At 53.9% G+C, this 23,503-nt stretch overlaps 2 protein-coding genes across 3 annotated transcripts in view; one reads left to right on the forward strand and one right to left on the reverse strand.

The window, feature by feature from the left end:
• Positions 1-17,143, forward strand: part of ILVBL (ilvB acetolactate synthase like) — a 33,943-nt gene extending 16,800 nt beyond the window's left edge. The window contains exons 1-16 of one of the 2 annotated variants that reach the window (XM_008069634.1): positions 8,367-8,501; positions 9,025-9,183; positions 10,449-10,650; positions 10,788-10,915; positions 11,000-11,138; positions 11,227-11,338; positions 12,771-12,870; positions 13,010-13,107; positions 13,224-13,360; positions 14,455-14,589; positions 15,592-15,706; positions 15,790-15,959; positions 16,036-16,106; positions 16,202-16,273; positions 16,449-16,554; positions 16,688-17,143. In XM_008069634.1, coding sequence (XP_008067825.1) covers positions 9,049-9,183; positions 10,449-10,650; positions 10,788-10,915; positions 11,000-11,138; positions 11,227-11,338; positions 12,771-12,870; positions 13,010-13,107; positions 13,224-13,360; positions 14,455-14,589; positions 15,592-15,706; positions 15,790-15,959; positions 16,036-16,106; positions 16,202-16,273; positions 16,449-16,554; positions 16,688-16,866 — 1,899 coding nt within the window. In that variant the 5' untranslated portion in view covers positions 8,367-8,501; positions 9,025-9,048 and the 3' untranslated portion in view covers positions 16,867-17,143. Of the gene's footprint in view, positions 1-8,366; positions 8,502-9,024; positions 9,184-10,448; positions 10,651-10,787; positions 10,916-10,999; positions 11,139-11,226; positions 11,339-12,770; positions 12,871-13,009; positions 13,108-13,223; positions 13,361-14,454; positions 14,590-15,591; positions 15,707-15,789; positions 15,960-16,035; positions 16,107-16,201; positions 16,274-16,448; positions 16,555-16,687 lie in introns of those variants that run through there. The other variant, XM_021718389.1, reaches the window with a different exon arrangement.
• Positions 17,144-18,150: 1,007 nt separating this feature from the next.
• The window catches only part of SYDE1 (synapse defective Rho GTPase homolog 1), a 7,647-nt gene continuing 2,294 nt past the window's right edge, over positions 18,151-23,503 (reverse strand). Inside the window, exons 2-8 of the mRNA XM_008069639.2 lie at positions 22,010-22,351; positions 21,157-21,801; positions 20,789-21,003; positions 20,015-20,141; positions 19,636-19,796; positions 18,836-19,061; positions 18,151-18,551 (exon numbers count right to left, since the gene is read on the reverse strand). Coding sequence (XP_008067830.2) covers positions 18,151-18,551; positions 18,836-19,061; positions 19,636-19,796; positions 20,015-20,141; positions 20,789-21,003; positions 21,157-21,730 — 1,704 coding nt within the window. The 5' untranslated portion in view covers positions 21,731-21,801; positions 22,010-22,351. The remainder of the gene's footprint in view (positions 18,552-18,835; positions 19,062-19,635; positions 19,797-20,014; positions 20,142-20,788; positions 21,004-21,156; positions 21,802-22,009; positions 22,352-23,503) is intronic.

A 23,503-nucleotide genomic window follows, 5' to 3' on the forward strand; every position in this document is an offset into this window, starting at 1 on the left:
GTAGAGATGAGGTCTCACCAAGTTGCCCAAGCGGGTCTTGAACCTGCGGGCTCAGGCAATTCACTCACCTCAGCCTCCCAAAGCGCGGGATTACAGGCTGAGCCACCGAGCGCAGCTTCTGGCCACTTCTAACTGACTCTTTCCCCTCTCTGTGTCAGACTTCTGACAGAGAACCTATAACCCAATTGTACTGTGTATAACAGTGTTTCCCTCAAATTCATGTTCACCTGTGCTAGAAATGAGGGTTCTAGGGGACACCTATACCTCCAGACTGGGTTGTTTAAAAACAACAAGAAGACTTGGAGATTAGTAGAGTGAAGCAACTTTTAAAAATAACGGTCTTGAAAGAACGGGTGTCACTCAGATGGGCAGGTACACAGAAACAGTTTTAGCCAGAGTATTTAAGTCCTAAAATGCAAGTTCCTTTCCTGTTTTCCCATAGGTTGGGTACTTCCAGAGCCTACATTACTTTTCCGAACGTTGCCTACATGTTATATATAGATTGGTTTACATGGTTAGCTTATTTGCATGTTCTATTTATTAATTGGTTAACATAAGTATGACACACTTACTTTATTTGCAAGTCCTATTTGCTTCTTAACTTAAAAGATTTTGTTTTAATTGGTTTCCATCGAAGTTTAAATGAAAAAGCCCACCAAAGTAAAAGTCCGTTTTGAACAAGAAGCAGGAAGTGACTTACCAAAAAGCAGTTATGTACAGCTTGTGGCTTTTTGTGAAAATAAATCATTCTTTTTCTTATACCTGGAATCTCAGAATGTGCCCTTGTTTGGAAATAGGGTCTTTGTAGATGTAATTTGGGTAAGGCTCTCGAGATGATCATCCTGGATTAGAGTGGGCCCTCAATCCAATGACAAGCAGCCTTGTGGTGGCTCATTCCTGTAATCCCAACACTTTGGGAGGCCAGGGCAGGAGGATTGCTTGAGGCCAGGAGATTGAGACAAGCTTGGGCAACATAGCAAGGCCTCGTTTCCAATTTTAAAAAAGAGAAAGAGAGAGGGAAAAGGACACACAAAAATACAGAGATGAAGGTGATGTGACAGAGGCAGAGATTGGAGCAATATGTCTTCAAGATAAGAACACCAAGGATTGCTGGCAGCTACCAGAAGTCAGGAGAGAGACATAGAACAGATTCTCCTGCAGACTGTGCTGATGCCTTGATTTATTTTTTAATAGAATAACACCTACATTTTATTTATTTTAATTTCAAAAATGTTTTTGAGGCCGGTTGTGGTGGCTCATGCCTATAATCCCAGCACTTTGGGAGGTGGAGGCGAGAGGATTGCCTGAACCCACGGGTTCAAGACTAACCTGGGCAACATGGCAAGACCTTGTCTCTAAAATAAATCAAAAAATTATCCAGGCATGGTATCGTGCACCTTAGTTCCAGCTACTTGAAATGCTAAGACAGAAGAATCACCTGAGTCCAACAAGTGGGCGTTGGGGTGGCTGTGAGTGTGCCACTGCCTGGGTGAAACAGTGAGACTCTGACTCAAAAAAAAAAAAACACAAAAAAAAATTTCTTTTGGCTGGCGTCTCACTCCGTTGCCCAGGCAGTAGCATGATCACCGCTGCCTTGACCTCCTGGACTCAGATGATCCTTCTACCTCAGCCTCTCAAGTAGCTGGAACTACAGGGCTACTGCCTCAGTATTTCAAAGTGCTGGAATTACAGGCATGAACCACTCATCATGCCCACCTTGATTTGGGACGTCTGGTCTCCTGAACTGTGAGAGAATACATTTCTGTTGTTTGAACCCCTCAACAGTTGCAGCAGCCCTAGGAAACTTATAATCACTGATGGACTTTGTGCTGTCTTATCTCCCCTGTGGCAGGTACAATGGGAGGCCAGCCAAACAGAATTGTGAGAGAAAGTACCAAACAGTGAAAGCGTTTTGCAAAGTGTAGGGTGTCTGTGTCAGGAGATGCAATCTTCCCAAGGTTCTCAGATTAGCTCTGGGCACTGACACTGTCAGTGTGAACAATGTACGGGTGTATGCCTGCAGCTTCCAAGAGTGTGGAGTGCATTCCGTTTGTGGTGTTAGGGCCAGGAAGATAAATGCTTTTTCTTTTAATAATGATGCATTTATTTTAAGGTGTATTAGAAAATGCATAACTAGGCCAAACACGGTGACTGATGCCTATGATCCTAGCACTTTGGAAGGCGGAGGCAGGAGGATTGTTAGAGCCCAGGAATTCGAGACCAGACTGGGAAACATAGCAAGATCCGGTCTTCACAAAAAAATTAAAAAATTAGCTGGGCATACTGGTGTGCACCTGTCCTAGCTACTCAGGCAGCTGAGGCGGAAGGATCACCTGAGCCTAGGAGGTTGAGGCTGCAGTGAGCCATGATTGTGTCACTGTACTCCAGCCTGGGTGATAGAGTGAGACCCTGAAGCCCCCCCAAAAAAAATAAGAAAGAAAGGAGAAAGAAAACATATAACTAATAGATCAAAATGTAAGTTCATGAATAATATTGCATAGGATGAAGCTGAACAAAGGTTTCTCATTCAAGAAATGACAGTGTGGTGAATAAGAACACAGACTTTGCCAGTCGCAATGGCTCACACTTGCAATTCCAGCACTTTGGAAGGTGGAGACGAGAGGATTGCCTGAACTCAGGGGTTTGTGACAGCCTGAGCAATATGGCAAGACATGGTCTCTACAATAAATCAAAAAATTAGCTGGATGTACTGGCACATGCCGTGGATCCAGCTACTTGGAAGGCTGAGGCAGAAGGATCGCCTGAACCCAGAAGGTCGAGTCTGTGGTGGCCAAGAGCATGCCATTGCACTCCAGCCTGGGTGATAGAGTGAGATTCCGACAAAAAAAAAACAACCCCTAAGCCGGGCTCGGTGGCTCAGCCTGTAATCCCGCGCCTTTGGGAGGCTGAGGTGAGTGGATTGCCTGAGCTCACGGGTTCGAGACCCACCTGGGCAGCAAGACCTCATCTCTACAATAAATTAAAAAAAAAATCAGCCGGGCGTGGTAGCACATGCCTGTAATTCTGGCTATTCAGAAGGCTGAGGCAGAAGGACTGCCGGAGCCCAGCGGGCGAGGCTGTGGTGGCCGGGAGCGGCCACTGCACTCCAGTCTGGGCGACAGAGTGAGACTCCAACTCAAAAAAAAAACAACCCCAAAACAGACTTTGGTTTTTTTCCCCCCTTTTCTTCTTTTTGTTTGTACAAATACATGGACTAGAAGTGCAGTTTTGTTGCATGTATAGATTGTGTAGTGGTGAAGTCAGGGCTTGTAGGGTATCCATCAACTGAATGTACATTTTACCCATTAAGTAATTTCCCATCATCCACCCCGACCCCATCCTTCTGTGTGTCTGTTGTCTATCATCCCACTTTTTTTTTTTTGGAACAATGATTGGCATTTCTCCAACAAAATTATTTGGAGGCAAGGGTTGGTGAACTTGGCCCATCTTGTCATAAGCCTTTCAGATTCACATCTACCTGAAACTTTTCAATTCAGAACTCATTTCTATCACCCTAAGAGCAAGGCCACAAGCCAGCCAGGTCAGCCTTAACACACAGTTTCACAAACTTCACCTGTTCTAACTTCACAACCTGGACCATATCAGTGCATTGCCTCCCCTTAATTTTTTTTCAATAAACTTTCTATTTTGGAATAATCTTGGATTTGCAAAAAAGTTGTAAACCCTTCATCCAGTTTACCTCATAGTCAACATCTTACAGAACAGGAGTACATTTGTCAAAACTAAGAAACTAGCTTTGGCACATTACTATGAACTAAATTCCAGACTTTATTCAAATATCTCCAGTTTTTCTAGAAATGTTGATTTTCTGTCCCAGGATTCCATCCACATTGCATTTAGTTACTTCGACTTTGACTTTCTTGTCAATGAGGTGCCTAAGCCAGCTGCTATTTTAAACATTAGAAGAATTACTCATTAGAGCTTCATGAACAACCCTATGAAGTAGATATGGACTATAGTTCTCTGATAAGAAAAAATAAAGAGCAGTTGACAACCTCAGCAAAGTCCCAGAATCAGGGAGTGGCAGCACTACTGTGAATTGAACACAGGAAGACTAGCTCTGAAGTCTGTGTTCTCAAGGATGTATGTAGAGTGGAATAGGAGACACAGTGACTCACGCCTGTAATTCCAGCACTTGAGGAGGCAGGGGTGGGAGGGTTGCTTGAGCTCATGAATTTGAGACTAGCTTGGGCAACATGGCGAGACATCATTTCTACAAACGAATAAAAAAATTAGCAAGCACCTCTGGCTTACAGGCAATGTTTCTGTCAAAGATGACAGTTAGAAGGATCAGGATTTTTCTTTCACATCCTTTTACTACATTCTAGATGACACTTATTGCTGTTCTTGCAGGCGAGCAATCACTCACTTGTTCAGCAGAACTTTATGCATTTATATTTGTACCAAGCTCTGAATCTTAGATGAAGTCACCCAGAAGTAGACTGAGGAAGTGCTTTGTTTGAAAAGTTTGATATTGGGCCTGGTGTGGTGACTCATGCCTGTAATCCCAGCATTTTGGTAGCCTGAGGTGGGAGGATTGCTTGAGCACAGGAGCTCAACACCAGCCCAGGCAACATAGTAAGACCTCGTCTCTACAAAAAAAGAAAAAATTAGCCAGTCTTGATGGCACATGCTTGTAGTCCCAGCTACTTGGGAGGCTGAGGTGGGAGGATAGTCTGAAACCAGGAAGTTGAGGCTGTGGTGAGCTGGGATCGTGCCACTGTACTCCATGCTGGGTGACAGAATGAGACTCTGTCTCATAAAAAGAAGAAAAAAGAAAAGTTTGATAGCTGATCTGAAATAACTCTAGTAGGGGAGGGAGGAAATGAATTGGGAAAGAGAAGGCAACCAGTAAAGGGTGTGTTATCCAAGCAAGTGACCACTGTGGGCAGCTGGGGCTTGATTGCACTGGAAGGTCTGGAAGTGAATGCAGAAACACACCTGTGAGTTGTCCTACTCAAGGGGTGAGAGAACAGGAGTATTTATTCACTAAGGTCCTATGGTCATTGGACTGAAGGCTGCTCTGCCAGAGGGAGGCATTAATTCCTCCAGCAACTCTGGCTTGCTACATAGCTGGGTGTTAGGTCACACTCCCAGCGGGGCCTCCAGAATGTAAGGTCAGGCCCACTAGGGTGTGTGTCTGGTGTGCGCTCTGGAGCCACGAGAAAGATGCAAAGAATTGCACAGAAATCAGATTAGAAAATATAGTTTATTTAGAAAGTAAATTAGAGTGAAAGAAAGAGGAGATTCACCTCCCCAAGGGGCCAAAGCCAGGAAATATGGCACCAGCCATAGCTCAAAGAGCACATGGCACACCAGAGGCTAGTAAGACAATGGTGGCTGGCTGCTTGTGGTTGAGTTCTTTGAATCCTTCCCTTTGTATTTTTTTTGTTTTGTTTTGTTTTGAGTTGGAGTCTCACTCTGTCACTCAGACTGGAGTGCAGTGGCTGCTCCCGGCCACTGCAGCCTTGACCTGCTGCGTTTCGGCAATCCTTCTGCATCAGCCTTCCAAGTAGCTGGAACTACAGACTCGCGCTACCACAATCGGCTAATTTTTGATTTATTGTAGAGATGAGGTCTTGCCAAGCTGCCCAGGTAGGTCTCAAACCCGCGGGCTCAGGCAATCCACTCACCTCAGTCTCCCAAGGCGCGGGATTACAGGCTGAGCCACCGAGTCAGCAATCCTTCCCTTTGATGGGTGAAGGTCATTAAGGTGATTGGGTCGTGGTCTGCTCCACATTGTCACGAAGGGTCAGGCAAGTGCAGGTACTGACGTCAGGTGATGGACAGCAGGCAGATGGGTGGGTTAGTCACCCAATTGCTGACATGGTGGCGGGGTTCTGTGTCAAGTAGGTCATGAAGGGCTGATTAGGTTAACCTGGGTCTTATGGGTGGAGGCAAATACTTGGAATAGAAAAGCTTATCAGTAACTGGGAAGGGGTTGTACAGCAACTGTCATTAGCTACCTCTGAGAAACTGGTTCTGTCCTTGGCTAGTGATTAGAGAGTAAGTTAAGTGAACTGCTAGAAAAATATGAGATTTAGGCAATGTTAAAATGGCTGCTCATTGGGTGGGTATATTAAAGCTATGTTATGTCCTTTCACTGGGTAAAATGGATTTTGGTGGCCTAGAAATCCATAGACAAAAAGACAAAAACAAAAAAACAGATGCTGTAGCTGGGAGGTAAGCACTAGGGAATCTGCATCCTGATGGGCCTGGAGAAGCCAAACATGGTTAAAGCACAGGATCCATCCTCGAGGTTCTACTAGTCCAGGGGGCCAGGTGGCACTCCCTTGAGCTCCCATTCTGCCTCTACTACTTGCAAGTGGTGTGACCTTGGGCAAGTTCCCTAACCCCTCTGTGCTCCAGTTTCCTCTCATTTGTGAAACGGGGATAATGATAACACACCTGCCTTACAGGGCATTTGTGAGGATTAAATGAGTTAATGCATGGAACAGCCCCTGGCACACAATCAGTGTTTGATATAAAGTGAAGACTGCTACTGCATCACTGGTTCTGGGAGTTTTTAGCTGGGTCTCGAAGGCCCTTCTAGGAAGTTTGGATTTTATCCTGTTAATTATGGGCCCTTGCGGCATTTGTAGAGCTCGAGGACAATGAGTCAACTGAGAGGCAAGAGGGAGAACAACTGATTTGGAAGCTGTTAGAATAATCCAGAGTAGCTCTGGAGTGGCAGGAAGAGGCTATTTAAATTGAGTTCAAGAGGGAATGGCAGGAAGTGGCTATTTAAATTGAGTTCAAGAGAGAATATGAGATCTGGTTGTGGAGTCAGCAGGTATAGATAACTAGCTGGAGGAATTTTGCTTTAAAAAAAAAAAAAAGGCCAGGTGTGGTCGCTCAGGCTGTAATCTCAGTACTTTGGAAGGTAGAGGCCCAAGGATTGCTTGAACCCAGAGGTTCCAAATCAGTCTGGGCAACATGGTAAGACCTCGTCTCTACAATAAATCAAAAAATTAGCCAGGCGTGGTGGTGTGTGCCTGTAGTTCCAGCTACTTGGAAGGCTGAGGTGGAAAGATCACCTGAGCCCAGCAGGTTGAGGCTGCAGCGGCCAGGAGTGTGCCACTGTACTCTAGCCTGAGTGACAGAGTGAGACTCCAAGCGGAGGTGAGAGGATTGCCTGAGCCCACAGGTTCAAGACCAGGCTGGGCAACATGGCGAGACCTCCTCTCTACAATTAAAAAAAAAATTGCTGAGTGCATCGTGGTCCATGCCTGTATCTTTAGCTACTTGGAAGGCTGAAGAGGAAGGATTGCCTGAGCCTAGCAGGTCAAGGCTTCGGTGGCCAGGAGCATGCTACTGCACTCCGGTCTTGGCAACAGAGTAAGACTCCAACTCAAAAACCCCAAACCCAAACAAAACAGAAGCAGCATAACAGATGGAGAACGTAGAACCAGAGGAATTTTTGTTTTTATTGTTTTGTTGTTGTTTGATCGACCTCCTGGGCTCAGGCGATCCTCCCGCTTCAGCCCCTATAGTTGCTGGAACTACAGGCACGCACCACCACGCCCGGCTAATTTTTTGGCTTTTTGCAGAGACGAGGTCTTTCTCTATCACCCAGGCTTGTCTCGAACTTCTTCAAGCAATCTTCACGTCTCAGCCTCCCAAACTGCTGTGCTGGAATTACAACTGTGAGCCATTGCTTCCGGAGAGTTTTTAAAAATAAATGGGTTAGATTAGAATGTAGGAATAATTTAATAGACGGTAAAATTAACGATGGGGAAGAATCTTCAGAGGCAAATCCCAGAAACAGGATGGAAGCCATTTAAACGGCAAGACGTATCTCGAATAAAAGCAGGGGGTTCTGTCCCAGAACGACTGACTCCCCCTTCACTAAAGGGGAGATAATTTTTTGGAGGCCAAAGGGCAGGAAAGTGGTGGAACGCAGCCTGGGGCCAGCATTTGCTCCTAGGCAAGCGAAACCAAGCACACATTCCGGGAAGGGGGAGGGGCCTGTGGGGGCGGAGCCAACATCGGGGCGGGGCTATGGGCGATGGGGCCGACCTGGTGCTTGGGCTGGGGCAGGGCTTGCTTGGGACAAGGTCCCTGATGGTGGGGCTCTGGGGAGCGGGAGCGTGACCGTCCAAACAACAGCCTGGCCAACGTGAAAGGCTGGTGTGGAAAGCAAGTTGCGCTCGGAGAGTTGAAACCTACGAGCCTGCAACGTGGAGCCAGCAGAAGGCTGCGGAATGCAGGCCCTCCAGGGTCTTGGCTAAGGGAGCCGCTTAAGGGCGTGGCTTCTTGGTTTAAAAAAAAAAAAAAAAAAGTGAGTGCTAACCAATGATAGACGAGGGAAGGCGGGGCCTGCGTGCGAGGCGGCCAGTAGAGACTGCGCAGGCGCATCCGTCCGGACTACGGGGCGCTGCTGAAACAAGTGAGCGAAAGGGGCACGGTCTCGCGCCCGGGTCACGTGACACGGAGGGCCTGAATTCGCCTGGAGTCAGCGCCATTTCTTGTAGGTGAATGTTGAAGAGCTCCGGGGGTCGAGCGAGTGTCAGAAGCATTCTGATGCGATTTGACCTCGACCCGAGGCCTGGAATCGGGGGTCAGGCTCGGGCTGCGACGTTAAGGGGACAGGCGTGGCTTGAGCAGAGGGTCGTACAGGGTAACCTGGGGGGCGTGGTCTCGTTCTTTTGGTGACGTAACGTGGGGCGGGCTCACCACTGGGGCTGAGAGTCGGGGTCCTGTTGTAAGAGAGGCGGGGCTTCCCGCTAACTATTGACAAGTAGGTGAGTGGGAAGATAACTCTGTTGCCGTGGTCGCCGCGGTGACTTGTGGTGACCTAGTTTGTGTGGGGATGGTGATGACGTCAGGGGATGGGGCCTCGCGCTGCCAAGGGGCGTGGCCTGGTCTCTGAGAAGTGCTGCCGGGGTCCTGAGACCCATGGCCTCGCTCCCAGCCTGGGCGCGTAAGGGGCGTGGCCGCGCCGAAACTAGCGACGGGGGTGTATTTTCTTTCGGATTAGCGATCTGTCGCGCCCACGTCTAGGCACTACCCTTTCTCCCTTAGGTCATGGAGACCCCTGCGGCAGCTGCCGCTGCCGGGAGCTTCTTCCCTGCCTTCCTGCTCCTGGCCTGCGGGACGCTGGTGGCCGCCTTGCTGGGCGCCGCCCACCGCCTGGGGCTCTTTTATCAGCTGATGCACAAGGTGCGGGGACTCAGACGGGGGGCTCAGACTGGAGGCGGGCTGGGGGCAGCCAAAAAAGGAAGGGCCTCAGGGCGTTCCTTCCAGCTCACCCATTCTACAGGCGAGGAAAGGGAGCCCTGATTAGTCCAGAGGAGGTGGTCAGGAGACTCTGTCCGGGGCCCTGTCCCCATTGACAAGCTGCATATGGGGCCCTGGACTTTGCCAAGAGATAATCCGGAAGCTGCTGCTACCCAGTTACTCACACCCTGTCTGTCTACCTCCCCCTCCAGGGATCCTGAACTTTTTTTCACGGAGCAGATAGCACTCTTGTGCTTCTTAAATACGCAGTTAGGTCCTTTCACGCAGGATCAGGGAGCCAAAGACAGGCACCAGAGGGGGTGGCTGTGACAGTTTTGTGACAGTTGTCCTCTGCTGTGCTCAGCTCTTTTCTCATGTACCCCTTATCATGTCCCTGAAAGTAGGTGTTGTTGTTTTTGTCATCATTTTCTGCAGGAGGAAACTGAGGCTTAGAGAAGTTGTGTGGTGGTTTACCCTAGGTGATTTGTTTGGGAAGAGCTGACCCCATAGCTACCCAAAATGTGCTCCTTTCCTAGACCTCCCCAATCTTTCCTCTCCTACCTGGGACCAGTCTTGACCTCTCCCTCCCCAAACCACTCTCCAGTCCTTCTTCTAGCCAGGAGTGATGTCACTAACCTTGAGGACTTATGGAGATTTAAGGCAAAGACTTCGGGTGTGCTGGGCTGTGAGGAAGCTGGGGCTGGGAGACCTTGACAGTCTGTGTCAGCATGCCACTCCTGTGCCAGGCACGTGGTAGCTGTCAGTCTGTCAGCTGGGCCTGGGCCTGTTTGCCATCGATCAGGAGGGAGTCAGGTAAGCTGGGATCAGCAGTCTGGCTGCCAGGCCCTGCAGGCATATCAGAAGAATGCAGGCACTAGTCACAACAGGCCAAACTCCCACCTTCTCTTCTCTTCCCGATTTCACTGTTATCCCTGAGGCGGGCAATGTAACAGAGTGAGGCACTTAAGAATGTGGGTTCTATCAGACCTTGAATCTTGCTTGGACATGTCTTGGTGTCCTTAGCTGATAAGAGGATCTGATAGATGCTGTCCCCTGCTCTGGGCCATGTGCACAGTATAATGTGCGCCTAAGACCATGGTTTCCCTAACCTCTACCCTGCTCCTGCCCCCTCTACCTGGGGCAGGGGGATTATCCCCTCTACCCAGCTGCCCCTTGACTGTTTTGCTCTTTTCTCTCCCCTGGCCAAGGTGGACAAGGCAAGCGTTCGGCATGGTGGGGAGAACGTGGCGGCTGTGCTTAAGGCCCATGGCGTGCGGTTTATATTTACACTGGTTGGTGGGCATATTTCCCCACTGCTGGTGGCCTGTGAGAAGCTGGGCATTCGTGTGGTAGACACACGTCATGAGGTCACGGCTGTCTTTGCTGCTGATGCTGTAGCTCGCCTGACCGGTGAGGGCATTGCAAAGAGGGTAGGGGTGGGTAGAACCATGGGATAGGGTGTCTGTGAGGGGTATGGTTTTTTTTTTGGGGGGGATGGGATTATGGCCAGGAGGGTGGGCACAGCTGTGACTGAGTCTGTATTCTAGGGACAGTAGGCGTGGCGGCAGTGACGGCAGGCCCCGGCCTCACCAACACAGTGACTGCAGTGAAGAATGCCCAGATAGCCCAATCCCCGGTCCTGCTTCTGGGTGGAGCCTCTGGCACTCTGCTGCAGGTGCCCAGTCCTTGGGGGGTGGTGGGGGCCCTAGGCAGGCTCAAAGGCCTCACATGACAACTGTCTCACCTCTGTCTCTGCCAGAACCGGGGTGCACTCCAGGCCATTGATCAGATGTCCCTGTTCCGGCCGCTCTGCAAATTCTGTGCATCTGTGCGGAGGGTGCGGGACATCGTGCCCACCCTGAGGGCCGCGATGGCTGCTGCCCAGTCGGGCACCCCAGGTAGGTGGAGGATGGCCATGCTGGGAGTGGTCAGGGGCCCAGGGCTGGGGGAGGTGTTACAGGCTCAGTGTCCGCCCTGCTCCCGCAGGACCAGTGTTTGTGGAGCTGCCCATTGATGTGCTGTACCCCTTCTTCATGGTCCAGAAGGAGATGGTGGCAGCCAAGCCGCCCAAGGGCCTCGTGGCCCGAGGGGTTGCCTGGTTAGTAGCCCCGCCCCTACCATGCCCTCTTCTGTCCCCTGTCCGCTCCTTGGGCCTCCTTCCCTCACCTATTCTCCTTTGATTTGTATATAGACTGAGAGGAGCCGGCTGGGGAGAGCATTCCAGGTAGAGTGACCAGCATATGCAAAGGTCCTGAGGCAGGAGTGAACCTGGTGGGTTGGGAAAGCAACGGGGCCCTTGTGGAGGCAGCAGTGAACAGAGGGGAGAGGCTTAGAACAGCCTTCACCCTCTTCCCCTTCCCTTTCTCCTCTTCCTCCTCCCCTTCCTCTTTGTCTTTTCCTTCCTTTTCCACCTCCCTTCTCCTCCCCTTACCCTTTTTGTCTTCCTCCTTGTCCCTCCCTCCTCCTCCCCTTCCTCTTTGCCTTCTTCTTTCTCCCCCCCATTCCTCCCTTTGCCTGTCCTTGCCCCTCCTGTTTCATGTGTTTAGTGAGCGCCACTTACGTGCCAGGTGCCATGACAGGCACCTGGCAACATCAATGGACAAGACAGGTCAAGTCCCTGGGCTCTGGGCGTGGGAAGCGCCTGAGGGCTGGCTCAAGCAGGAGTGATTTTGTTCTGTGGTCTCATTCATAATGCATTTTGCCCCCTGACCTCCCAGTTGTCTTTCTCTCTTCCCTCCCCCATTGCCCTCTCCTTCAGCTGCCCATGGCCTTTGCTTTAAATGTTGGAATTTCCCACGGTTCTATCCTTGGCCTCCTCTCTGTGATCTTGTTAACAAAGAAAACAGAAAACAGCCATTTTTGGCTTAACAGAGAAAACAGCCACTTTTGGCTCTGAGCTCCGGCAGCTTCCTGCTAACGCCCACGTGTCTGTGCTGGGTTGGATTGAGTGTTCCTTGAGGGCAGGATCTATGCTTGTGTCTCTAGGACCACCCTCCCCGCACCCTCCCCACAGGGCTTTCAGGAAGCTTGGGGGCCCGGAGCCTGATGAGTAGGGAGACCAAGAAGGCACTGTGACCGGGTGATGGCAATGAATCCCACAGATTATTTTGCAAAGTGCCTTACATCCTAAGTGCATAGATCTTGAGCCTTTTTTACATTTCACAGAGGAGGAAGCTCAGAAAGGTGAAGTCACTTGCCCAAAGTCACACAGCTTAGAAGTAGCAGAGCTGGGACTCAAGCGCACATCTCTCTGCCCCGTGGCCCTGATCCTGACACTCCTGCACTACTTGTTCTTGGGGGGACTGTGTCAAGTTGGGGTGATCACCAGAGGCTCCTGAGGGGAAACAGGCAGCTGGAGATTAGGCCACCCGGGTTTATCTGTCTCTATGGTGTCACTTGTCCACCCTGTCCTCCTCCCACTTTGCTCCTGGGTCCTTTCCTGGCCCCTTCCTGAGCCCCTCTCCTTCCTCAGCACCTGGTATTCCCGTAATGAATCCTGGTAATTTGGCCTCTTTCTCTCCCTCTTGCAGGTACTTAGAGAATCACTTGGCCAACCTCTTTGCGGGGGCCTGGGAGCCTCAGCCTGAGGGACCCCTGCCCCTGGACATCCCTCAGGCATCTCTCCAGCAGGTGAGCCACGTCTCTTCCCTGGCCAAGGATCCCTGCCTGGTGGGGTCCTCTTATGTTCTCCCTGACCCAGTATTGGCGCCTTGATCTTGGGAACTGAGTGACTCAAGGACAGCTCTTTGAGCCCTGCTTCTCGCCTCAGGTTCAGCGCTGTATAGAGATCTTGAGCCGGGCCAAGAGGCCCCTGATGGTACTAGGGAGCCAAGCCCTGCTGTCCCCGACACCTGCCGTCAAGCTCCGGTGAGATGCCCTAGCCCTGCCCTTGTGTCACATTCCTGGTACCGGGTCCTCGGGTGGCCTGTGGGGATGGGACGGGCCCTTGGCCATACTGACCTCTGCTCTGCCTGGACCCCCAGGGCTGCCGTGGAGACCCTGGGTGTCCCCTGCTTTCTAGGTGGGATGGCACGGGGGCTGCTGGGCCGCAACCACCCCCTCCACATCCGGCAGAACCGCAGTGCTGCCCTGAAGAAGGCAGATGTCGTTGTCCTGGCAGGTGGGCTTCAGCCTCCTCCCCTCCCTCTTTCTACTCCCCCCTCTCTCCAGGCACCCTTCACTCTTTCACCCAGCTCCACCCAGAGGAGTATGAACATCTAACAGGCCCTACCGTACCTGAGACACAATTTCACATAAATTTGAACGCTGCCAGACATATCATAGGTGTATCACTTAGTTATTGCCATGTAACAACCAGCCCCCAAACTCAGTGGCTTAAAATGCATTTCTGATTTCTCAAGACCTACTCACAGAGAAGGCAGTAGTTCTGGTTTTAGCTGGGCTTGTTCATGAGGCTGCAGTTGGGTAGGCAGGTAGGCAGCTGTACTATTCCAGGCTGGGCCTGCTCATCCATTTGGGGGTTGATTTCTCTGCAGCTGGTTTGAGAGGGCCTCAGTTGTGGTGACTGAGTTCTCCACTCCATGCCCATGCTTCCCCATGCTATTTTTTTTTGTTGTTGAGTCAGGGTCTCACTCTGTCACACAGGCTGAAGGGCTGAAGTGCAGTGGCACGATCATAGTGCACTGCAGCCTCAAACTCCTGGGCTCAAGTGATCTTCCCACCTCAGCCTCCCAAGTAGCTGGGACTACAGGTGTACATCATCACACCCGGCTAATTTTGAAACTTTTTTTTATAGAGACGAGGTCTTCCTATGTTGCCCAGGCTGGTCTTGAACTCCTGGGCTCAGCCATCCTCCTGCCTTAGCTTCCCAAAGTGCTGGGATTATAGGCGTGAGCTTTTTAATTCTCCAGCGCGTGAGCCTGGGTTGTCTCACTTGGTGGAGGAAGAGAAAACTGCAGGGCCAGGGGAGCACAGTTATTCAAGAGCGAGTGGAAGCTGTGTGGCTTCGTGAAGCCTGGTATCAGGAATGGTGTGCTGTCACTTTTGCCATCTCCTGTTGACCAAAGCAGGTCGGGAGGCCAGCCCAGATTCAAGGGTTCTGGGAGTTGTCAAGTAATTGTGGATGGCACAGGTGCAGGGAGAGGTGAAAAACGGGGGCCCTTTTGTATGCAGTCTACCACAGTGGATCAATACGGTAGTGGACACTTCAGAATATGGGCCTTCTGTCCACTGCGTTCCTGTCCCCCACCCCAGGAATTGTGTGTGACTTCCGCATGTCCTATGGCCGTGTCCTCAGCCGTAGCAGCAAGATCATCACCGTCAATCGTAACCGGGAAGAGATGTTGCTCAACTCAGACGTTTTCTGGAAGCCCCAGGAGGCTGTGCAGGGTGAGTCCCCCAACACCCCCCATACACACACACATGCCCTGTCCTCCTCTGCTGCAGCTGGCTTGAGCCGGGTGCTGGTGGTGGAGGCCTAGACCCTGCCTCCCGGGGAGACCACTCAGCCGGAGACACATAGTTGGCTCTCAGATTGACGGGTACATCTGTAGGAACAGATGGTGGCCTGGACACAGAAGGAGCTTGGAAATGTGCATGTGATCCTGTACCCTCCCACACCACCCGCTGCCCTCAGGACAGGAAGTTCATTCCTTGGCTTCTGAGCCTCTCTGTTATCATGCCCTTGCCCTACCCCCCACTTCAGTCCCTTGTCTGTGCCCTACTTGGCCCATCGTTCTAAGGACGTTGACAGTGTAGACAACAGAGCACTTGTGAAAAGCAGCAAAGTGGTACCACTGCATTTGTGCTGGGAAGGTCCACTTTAGCAGCTGAGGGTGGCAGGTTGGAAAGACTCTGGGTGGACGCCAGTGGGACTGTTAAAAAGGGCCGGGACACAGGTGAGATGGGGTGAAAGAGCAACTTCTCTGAGCATCCATTTGATCATTTTGAAAATGATCAAAGTATATCACTGGGCAGTTTATTCTTTTATTCACTTCATTAACAATCACTGTGAGCTTCTGCATGCCTGGGTGTGAGAGGTGTGTTTGCTGGATGGAACTGTTTGTATCACTGTTTCACAGGCAGAATTGACAGGACTTCATGATCTGGGGTGGGTGGAGGGAAATGATGGGCTGGCTTGGGTTTGCAGCCTGCTTTGTGCTCTGTAAGCCTTGTTTCTCAGGCCTTGCCCTCCCTTTCACCCAGGCTCTGCTCGCTTGGTTCTGGTAGGTTCTGGGGTGTTTCACCGGTTTTGTTTTGGAAGTAGCCCTGACCTGCTTCCAGGCCACCTGCTTGGCTACTGCTGCTGGCTTCCTGCTGTCCTCAGGCCTCTGGTGCCTGAAGGACAGGAGGAAGCCACCTCCTCACAGCTGTGCACTCTTCTTTTCCCAGGAGATGTAGGCTCCTTCGTGCTGAAACTGATGGAAGGCCTTCGGGGCCAGACATGGGCCTCAGACTGGGTGGAGGAACTGAGGGAAGCTGACCGGCAGAAGGAGCAGACCTTTCGGTGGGGGCTGGGCAGACTGGTATGGGAGGGAGTTTCTGGCAGGCTCTGCTTCTGGCCCTGCTGACCTAGTTGCCTTGTTGCAGGGAGAAGGCAGCGATGCCTGTGGCCCAGCACCTGAACCCAGTGCAGGTGCTGCAGCTGGTGGAGGAAAGTCTGCCTGACAACTCGATTTTGGTGGTGGATGGCGGGGACTTTGTGGGCACTGCCGCCCACTTGGTACAGCCCCGTGGTCCCCTGTGCTGGCTCGATCCTGGTGAGGAGGGGTCCAGGCCTGGGACATCTTGCACTGTCTGGATCCCTTCACACTCACCTGCTCTTGGTCTTCCTAGGGGCCTTTGGGACTCTGGGAGTTGGTGCTGGATTTGCACTTGGGGCCAAGCTGTGCCGGCCAGATGCCGAGGTGAGGCATGGGAGGTGGGAGACTTTCTGCTTTGTGGGAGACTTTCTGCACCACACAAACCACCCTAACTGTCTGGGTCCCCCCCACCTCTCCAGGTCTGGTGCCTATTTGGTGATGGAGCCTTTGGATATAGCCTCATTGAATTTGACACATTTGTCAGACACAAGGTGATTGGACTGCCCTGAGGGAAGCTTAGAACCTGTGGTTCTGGTAGATGTCACAAGGGTGGGTTGAGGGAAGGAGCCTCCTCTGTCTGGCAGAAGCCTTGTTCCTGTTTCTGTCATCTGGCTGGCCAAGCTGTGGAGCAGAAGGCTGTGGCCTGGCCTCATTTTCTTCCCGCAGATTCCAGTGGTGGCCTTGATAGGGAATGATGCAGGCTGGACCCAGATTTCTCGGGAGCAGGTGCCCAGCCTGGGCAGCAATGTGGCCTGTGGCCTGGCCTATACTGGTAAGGGGGGCCTCACCAGGGTGGGGAGGATGGGAGGTTGTTTGAGGCCCAGCTAATCTTGTATTCCCCTCCTGAGCTGGTTACATGCTGGGCTGGGTCCCTGCTTGCAGTCTGACCTAATCACCCCCTTTAGATTACCACAAAGCAGCCATGGGTCTTGGAGCCCGGGGCTTGCTGCTGTCACGGGAGAATGAGGATCAGGTAGTCAAGGTGCTACGTGATGCCCAGCAGCAGTGCCGGGATGGCCATCCAGTCGTAGTCAATATCCTCATTGGGAAGACGGACTTCCGTGATGGTTCCATTGCTGTATAGGGCCTTGTGGGCCAGTATGATTGGCTGCCTTCCTACTCTCTCAGACTGTGCCCAGCTGCTTTGGAGACTCATTATTGCCTGCCCTGGGCTTATCTCTTGAGACACAATGACTCCACAACCTTCCCTGAGGAAGAATTTGAAGGGTCAAAGCTCAGAGAGGCTCCCTGGCATCCTGGGAGAGCTTTTGGGCCTTTCTCTCTATGGGCCCAGCTGTGCCCTTTGTCCTCTCTTACAGACTGAATAAACCACCTCTGGCCCATGTGGGTCCAAATACTCAGTGCTGGAACCTGTGCATATTGATTTATTGTCCACAAAAATGGAGGTGCGGTAAAGAAGAGGGAGATAAGAGGGCACCCTACTCTCCCACTGGAGCTCTGAGGTCCACTGAGGCACATTTCTGGGGATTTCAGGGTGGCTGGGCACTGTGAACTCTTACCCCCTCTGTGGTCCCTGAAAGAGCCCCACACGTCTGCTCCAGACGTGTATGCGCGCACACACATACACACACACACACACACACACACACACACACACACACACACACACACACGGAGGCAATAAATATGTTCCGTACCAAATTGCCCCCAGCCTGACACTTCAGGTGGGGCCCCTCCGAAAGGGAGAGATTAAGTGCTCAATTTTTTCAGGAGTGGGGAGGGGGAACGGAGGAGGTGAAGAGCCAGACTCTGTTATCTCCATTTGCTGGCTGCAGGGCTAATCATGGGGTCTTCCCTGGAAAAGAGGGTGGGGAAACCAGCTGTTTTTCTATAAGCCCCAGGCTGCCCCTATCCAGCTGGAGCCCGGGATAGGGGCTGCCTCCCCCCAAACAGTACCTCATGATAGTCCCTGGGTCCTCCGAGGGAGGGCGAAATGGAGTGTAGTGCTCAAAGCTAATACTGATTTGGTTGGCAGCAGCAAGAGGACTGACTAGGAGTGTCTGCCCACGCCAGGGTGATGCTCAAAGTAACTGGTGTTTCCCCGGTCAAGGGGAGGCAAGAGAGGCCAGCCTAGCAAGCAGGAAACTGCCTTTTGGCAACGAGAGAAGCCCTTAGTGCTAAGGAAGGATGGCCACAATCGCTGGTCCCTAAAAATCCCCAGTCCCTGTCCTTCTCAATTAGTGCCCACGTACTGGGCACCGGAAACTAGGAACGATTCGCAGTAATAGGCAGTTGGTCCTTTGGCGACTCCCTAGCAACCAGGAGCTCTGCCTGAGCAACAGATCTGGTCCTCCTAGGACGTTAGGGCATCCATCGCCTTTGCAACTGGGACTCGGGTCCCGCTGGCTCAGAGGCACACGTTGATCTGCTTGGAGAGCTCTCTCTCCAGGTCCAGGATGAGGGCGTCAAAGTCTTTGAGATTCAGGTGCGGGTTGAAGGGCGCATCGAACTCGTCTTCGAAGTCTGCAACACCTCTAGACTCGCCCACTTCATCGTCGTCCTCGCTGTCGCTGCCTGTCACGTGGTCGTAGTCGGGGCCAGACAGGAAGTCCCGCCCACAGGGCAGGAAGTCCCGCCCGCAAACGCTCCAGTCGCCAGCGTAGCGGTTGGTTGGGGGGCTCTCAGGGCCTCCCTGGCCACGAGGCCGAGTTACCACTTCAGGGCTTGCTAGCGGCAGGTGCAGCGGTGGCTGTCGTTTGGGTCGCAAGTATGGTGCGACGTCTGGAGCTTCTGGGGGCAAGTGAGGGTCTGGTGGGGGAGAGGGGTGTGTCAAGCACAGCAACGACAACCAGCCTCTTGATTGGCTGTTTAGGTAACCGAGCTTCTGATTGGCCTGTGGAATGGCAAAGCCTTCTACCGGATTAGGATTTCATTGGCAGAGCTAGAATAGGTTGCTTAGGCAACCAGGCCTCTGATTGGCATGTCAAGAGGTAAGGTCTCTAACTGCATCAGAGATTGATTGGCGGGATCTGAACTGGTTACGGAGGTAAACAGTGACCAGTTTCCCCGGAGGGAGAGGCGGAAGAGCTCACCTGGCCAAGACTGCAGCAGGTAGTGCAGCACCTCGATGTGGCGCTTGAAGTCCACTGCGTTGGCGAGGCCTGGGCCAGAGCTGCGGATGCGGGGCCATGCGGGCGCCTGGCGTGCCGGCAACAGCACAGGCCCGAAGCATACGGCCAGGTTCTGTGGGGTCATGCGGTTGTGGGCATGGTAGGAGGAGACGAGGCGCAGGTGGTCCAGGAGAAGCGTTAGTGTGGCCTGGGGAGAGGGTTGGCAGGGCATAAGACAGGCAGCTGTGGGAGTCTAAGGTGGCTAAGAGTGAGAAAACTGAGGTTCAAGGTCTCATACCTGGGATGTGGTCGAATTAAGACTTAATCACTAGGTATGGGTATTATGATCCTATTTTGCTGGAGGGGGGACTGAGGCCAAAGGCAGCCAAGCCTTGGAATGGCAGAGCTTGCACTCAAACTCACTCCTCTCTGTGTTAAGCAGAGCGGGCATGAATCTCATTTTACAGATGGAGGTTCTGAGGCACATAGAGGGATGGGACTTGTCCAGGTTCTCATAGCCAGGAACCAACCTCCCTTGTGTTAGGTTGACAGACCTGTGTTTGGAATGCTTTTGACACATCCTGGCTGCACAAGCTTGGGGAACTCACTCAACTGCTTTGGGCCTCAGTTTCCAAATCAATGAAGTGGGATACTAATAGCACCTACTTCGTAGGGATGTGATGTTGCTGCAACCTCATGCCCACTGCGGGCCCCATCATGGGTGAAACCGTACTGGTATTAGCTCACTCCATGTCCTGCCACTCCCATCAGACTCAACTCACCCTTTCCACATCTGGCAGGCAGCTGAGGAGCCCTCGGGTGCCCTCAGGGGTAGGGGGTGCTCTGCTTGGGGGCCCTCGGGCCATGGCCTCCAGCACCACCTGATAGAGAGGCTGGGTGATGAGTGGTGTGGGCAGCTCTCGAAGATAGTCCTTGAGGATGCCTGTGAACATGGGGCACCCTCTGGTCAGGGCACACCTGGCTTCTGAGGCCAGAGGGGTCCATTGGGGCCCGAAGTAGGGGTAGGAGGAGGCAGACAGGGTGCAGAAAGGTGAAAAACAAGGCCTGCCAGGAAGGGTAGGGTCCCAGAGGGGCCACAAGTCCAGCCTTGAGGTGGGGGTCAGTGGGGTGAGCAGACAGGGGAGAGGGGGCCATGCTGACCAGTGATGACATTGATATCAGGGTACAGGTCCTCAGAGAGGCAGACAGCTGCGCTGTCCCGCTCGAAGGCATCCCGAAGCTCTTTCTTCACAGCTGCTGAGCCGCACAGACGGTATAGCCCCACTACCTGGGGGTGGGAACAGAGAGATGTTTTCTTGCTGGGGCCACAGACTGATCAGGGCCCAGTGGAGTGAGGGCTGGAAGTCTGGGCTAGGGTGCCAGTGGATGCTGTGGACTGCGAGGTCAGGGACTGGCTGTAGCCTTGCTGCCTAACTTCTTGCTTCTTGGCACTTGTCACCAGGGGCCCCACCTGGCTGCCTGGACAGCATAGCCTTGTCAACCCTCTGCTTGGGTCATTTGTCCTGGCTCCCACCTCCTCTGACTTAGGAGACTCTGCTCAGCTCACTTGTCATATCCTCCTCTGGGAAGCCTTCCCTGTTTACCCCAACCAGGTCCGGCTTTGCTTTAAGCTGTCCCAAAGCCCAGGTAACTCCCTTTCTTAACTCTTACTCCTGTTACAATTTGACATTTGTGAGTTATCGGAGTCATGTCTTTTCTCTCGTCAGATTCTGAGCTCCAGAAGGGCCCTGAACCTGTAATAAGACAGGTGACCCTTGGATTCTGGGCTTGGTGCGGGCTGGGCTCTGGGGGGCCCTCCTGCCCCTGTCTAAGCTGGAATTGGAGCTAGGAGTGGCTACTGGGGGAGGGGACCAGAGCCCATACACTGGGTGTCCTGATGGTCTGAGGTCTAGGGGCCAGTGGGATGGGCCTCACCCGGAGCCCTCGGCGTTCGATCTGCCCAACGCACTTCTGGATGATGAGGGGCACCTGGCCCGGGGGCTGCTCCCGCTCTACCAGCAGCGGCAGGGGCAGCCCAAAGACTCGGGGCTCAGCGGCAGCAGGTGCTTCCTGCTGCTCCGACAAGGTCAGCTTCGCATACAGCAGACCCTGGGGCTCGAGGCGCACGGCCAGCTGCTGGGCCTGACATCCTGGGGACACAAGAAGGCCCGAGCCAGGTGTGCCTGGAAGGTTCCTGTACTCCAAGCTGCACCTCCCACCCCCAGAGGCCAGCCTCCAAGGCACTCTCAGGGAAGGGGGAACCCTAAGGTCTGCCCCTCCTCCCCCGCAGCCACGTGCCCTACCTCGGAAGACTGTGGGCAGCAGCACCGTGCCCTGGGCACAGGGCCGGTGGCGCCGCACGCCAGGGTCCCATGCCAGCACTAAAGCCCGCAGCAGCCGGGCGGCCTCCAGCTCCAGGTGGAAGGTATGGTCCAGCCGCAGGAAGTCCGATTCCCCTCGCAGCGGCCCTGTCCGGGCCCGGGCCACTCCATCCACTTGCAGCAGGCAGCAGAGGTCTCTCGGGGTGGCCCCTGGCGCTGGCCGTAGCCCCCCCAGGCCATACAGGTGCAGGCTGAGGCGGCCCCAGAGGGCGGCTGGGGGCGCCCGTGTTGCAGGGCCCACCTCATAAGGCCGGAAGGCGGTGGGTGACGGGGGCCCCTCAGGGCGCTCCGGTGAGTCCCCATCGCTGAGGTAACCAGCCCTTGGGCTCCGGGTGCCCCCGGCCACTGCAGCCCGCCCGGGGCTACCCACGCTGCTGTCCAGGTGGTAGCGGCTGATGACAGAGCCTGCAGGAGCAGCCCTGTCACGCTCCCGGCCAGCCCGGGGGCCTCGCAGGCTCAGGCGGCGCCTCAGCTCCGGGAGCTTCTTCATCTTCATAGAGAGGCGCCTGGCCGGGCCCGGGGACTTGGTGCGGGAGGCTTTGGTGGGGGGGCTGGCAGGGACTGCACCTGTGCGGAGAGGGGACCTCAGGGCCCAGAAACCTGGGCTTGGGGCAAGAGCCTGGGGCTTGAGTTCATTTGGGGGGAGGGATTGTGAGGCTTGTGCTCATCTAGGGGAGAGAGAGAGGGTGGGTGAGGCTCGTGTTCACCTGGGGAAAGGGAGGGGGTGCGAGGTTTGTGGTCACCTGGGGCGAGGGGGTATGCGACTTGAGCTCACCTTGGGGGGCCAGGCCCTCAGGCTCCACCGAGGCCAGATGTGACCCTGGGGGCTTAGGCTCTGGGGGTCTGGGGTCCTCCTCAGGGATGGGATTGTACCAGATCTCTCCGGCGGGCTCCCCGCTGCCAGGTGCCCCAGGCCCCGAAGAGGCTTCCTCAGGTGGCTTAGCCCCCCCCAGCACCCATCTGCGGCTGCTGGGTTCCAGGCTTTGCAGGTAGGCTCCCCGTGCTGGGCTCCGCGATGCCTCAGGGCTGGGGGGCCCCTCTGCTCCTGCCTGGGACCCTTCGGGGGTCTGGGGCTCTGGCTCTGGAGGGCTGGGCTCTGGACGTTGGGCTGGGCGGCCTGGTGGAGAGCAAGGGGAATGAGACCCAGCCCCCCACGACCCCCAGAGCAGCCCCATGCAATTGATCGCTGGCAGGATGTCAGGTCCAGCCCTGCCGGAGCCCCTAATAAGTCATTGCCGCTTGGGGCCTGCTGTTTTCTTTGGAATGGGCGGCCACAGGCTAGCGATCTCATCATTTGCCAGCTTAGGGCACACCCCATCTCAGTCCCTGGCATCCCCAAGGGAACTCTGTCACTCCAGCTTCAGGGGTCCAAGTCAGGTTTCCTGGGGCCCTTAGGCATCGTGTCTCCAGTTCCCCACTGCTCTCATTAATCCTGCCATGGAACCCCGCATCTGGGTGGTCCTGAGCAAGCCCCTTTCTTCTCTGAGCCTCAGTGCCCTCCTATGAAATAGGAAGACAACCACCTTCAGGGAGGCATTGGGGAGTCTCACAGAAAAGCACACAGCTCACAGGAGCCTGGATTTCTCTTCCCTGTGGCATGTCACCCCCAGTCCTCCCTCCTCGCTTCCAAACTCTGCCCCCATCCTGGTGGGCTTGTACCTCCGCCCAGACCCCTGACCGTCAATGTCTTGGGCTCCCCCTTGCTCCCCCCTCTCCTCCCCGACATCCTGGGCTGTTTCCTGTGTGTGTTTGTGTATGGGCATCCTCGTCCCTTCTCCCTGCCCTGGGAACCTTGGGAATCTTTGGGAAGGCCTGGCGGGAGGAGTCAGGTCTATGGAGTGGTCTGGCCTCCTTTTAACTCCTTCCGTCCCAGGACCCCCTTTTCTACACAGCTCCCATTTCGCTGAGGTCTCGTCTTGCTAGCCTGCTGACCCCTCCTCTGGTCACCTCTGATTTCCCCCCTCCCCGTGGTGTCTGTTGGCTGCACAGTCCAAAGCCCTGACCATCCTCACTTCACTGGCCCTGGGCACGTTACCAAACTGCTCAGTGCCTCAGTTTCTCCGTCTGTATAAAAGGGACAGTTTCCTGGGCTAAGGCAGAAGCAGCTGCAGTCACTGGCTGGGGCGGCGGTCGGCTACGGTGATAGATGCGCCGCCCTCCCCTTCTTCGCAGGAGAACGCCCCCCGGCTCACGACCCGCGCTCCCAGCGCTCCCGGTGGCCCCTGCCCGGCCGGACTGAGCCCCCGGGTCCCGGCCTCTCGCCCCTCCT

The sequence above is a fragment of the Carlito syrichta genome, unplaced genomic scaffold (assembly GCF_000164805.1).
Source record: "Carlito syrichta isolate Samal-C Ts95f unplaced genomic scaffold, Tarsius_syrichta-2.0.1 Scaffold312151, whole genome shotgun sequence".
NCBI lineage: Eukaryota > Metazoa > Chordata > Mammalia > Primates > Tarsiidae > Carlito > Carlito syrichta.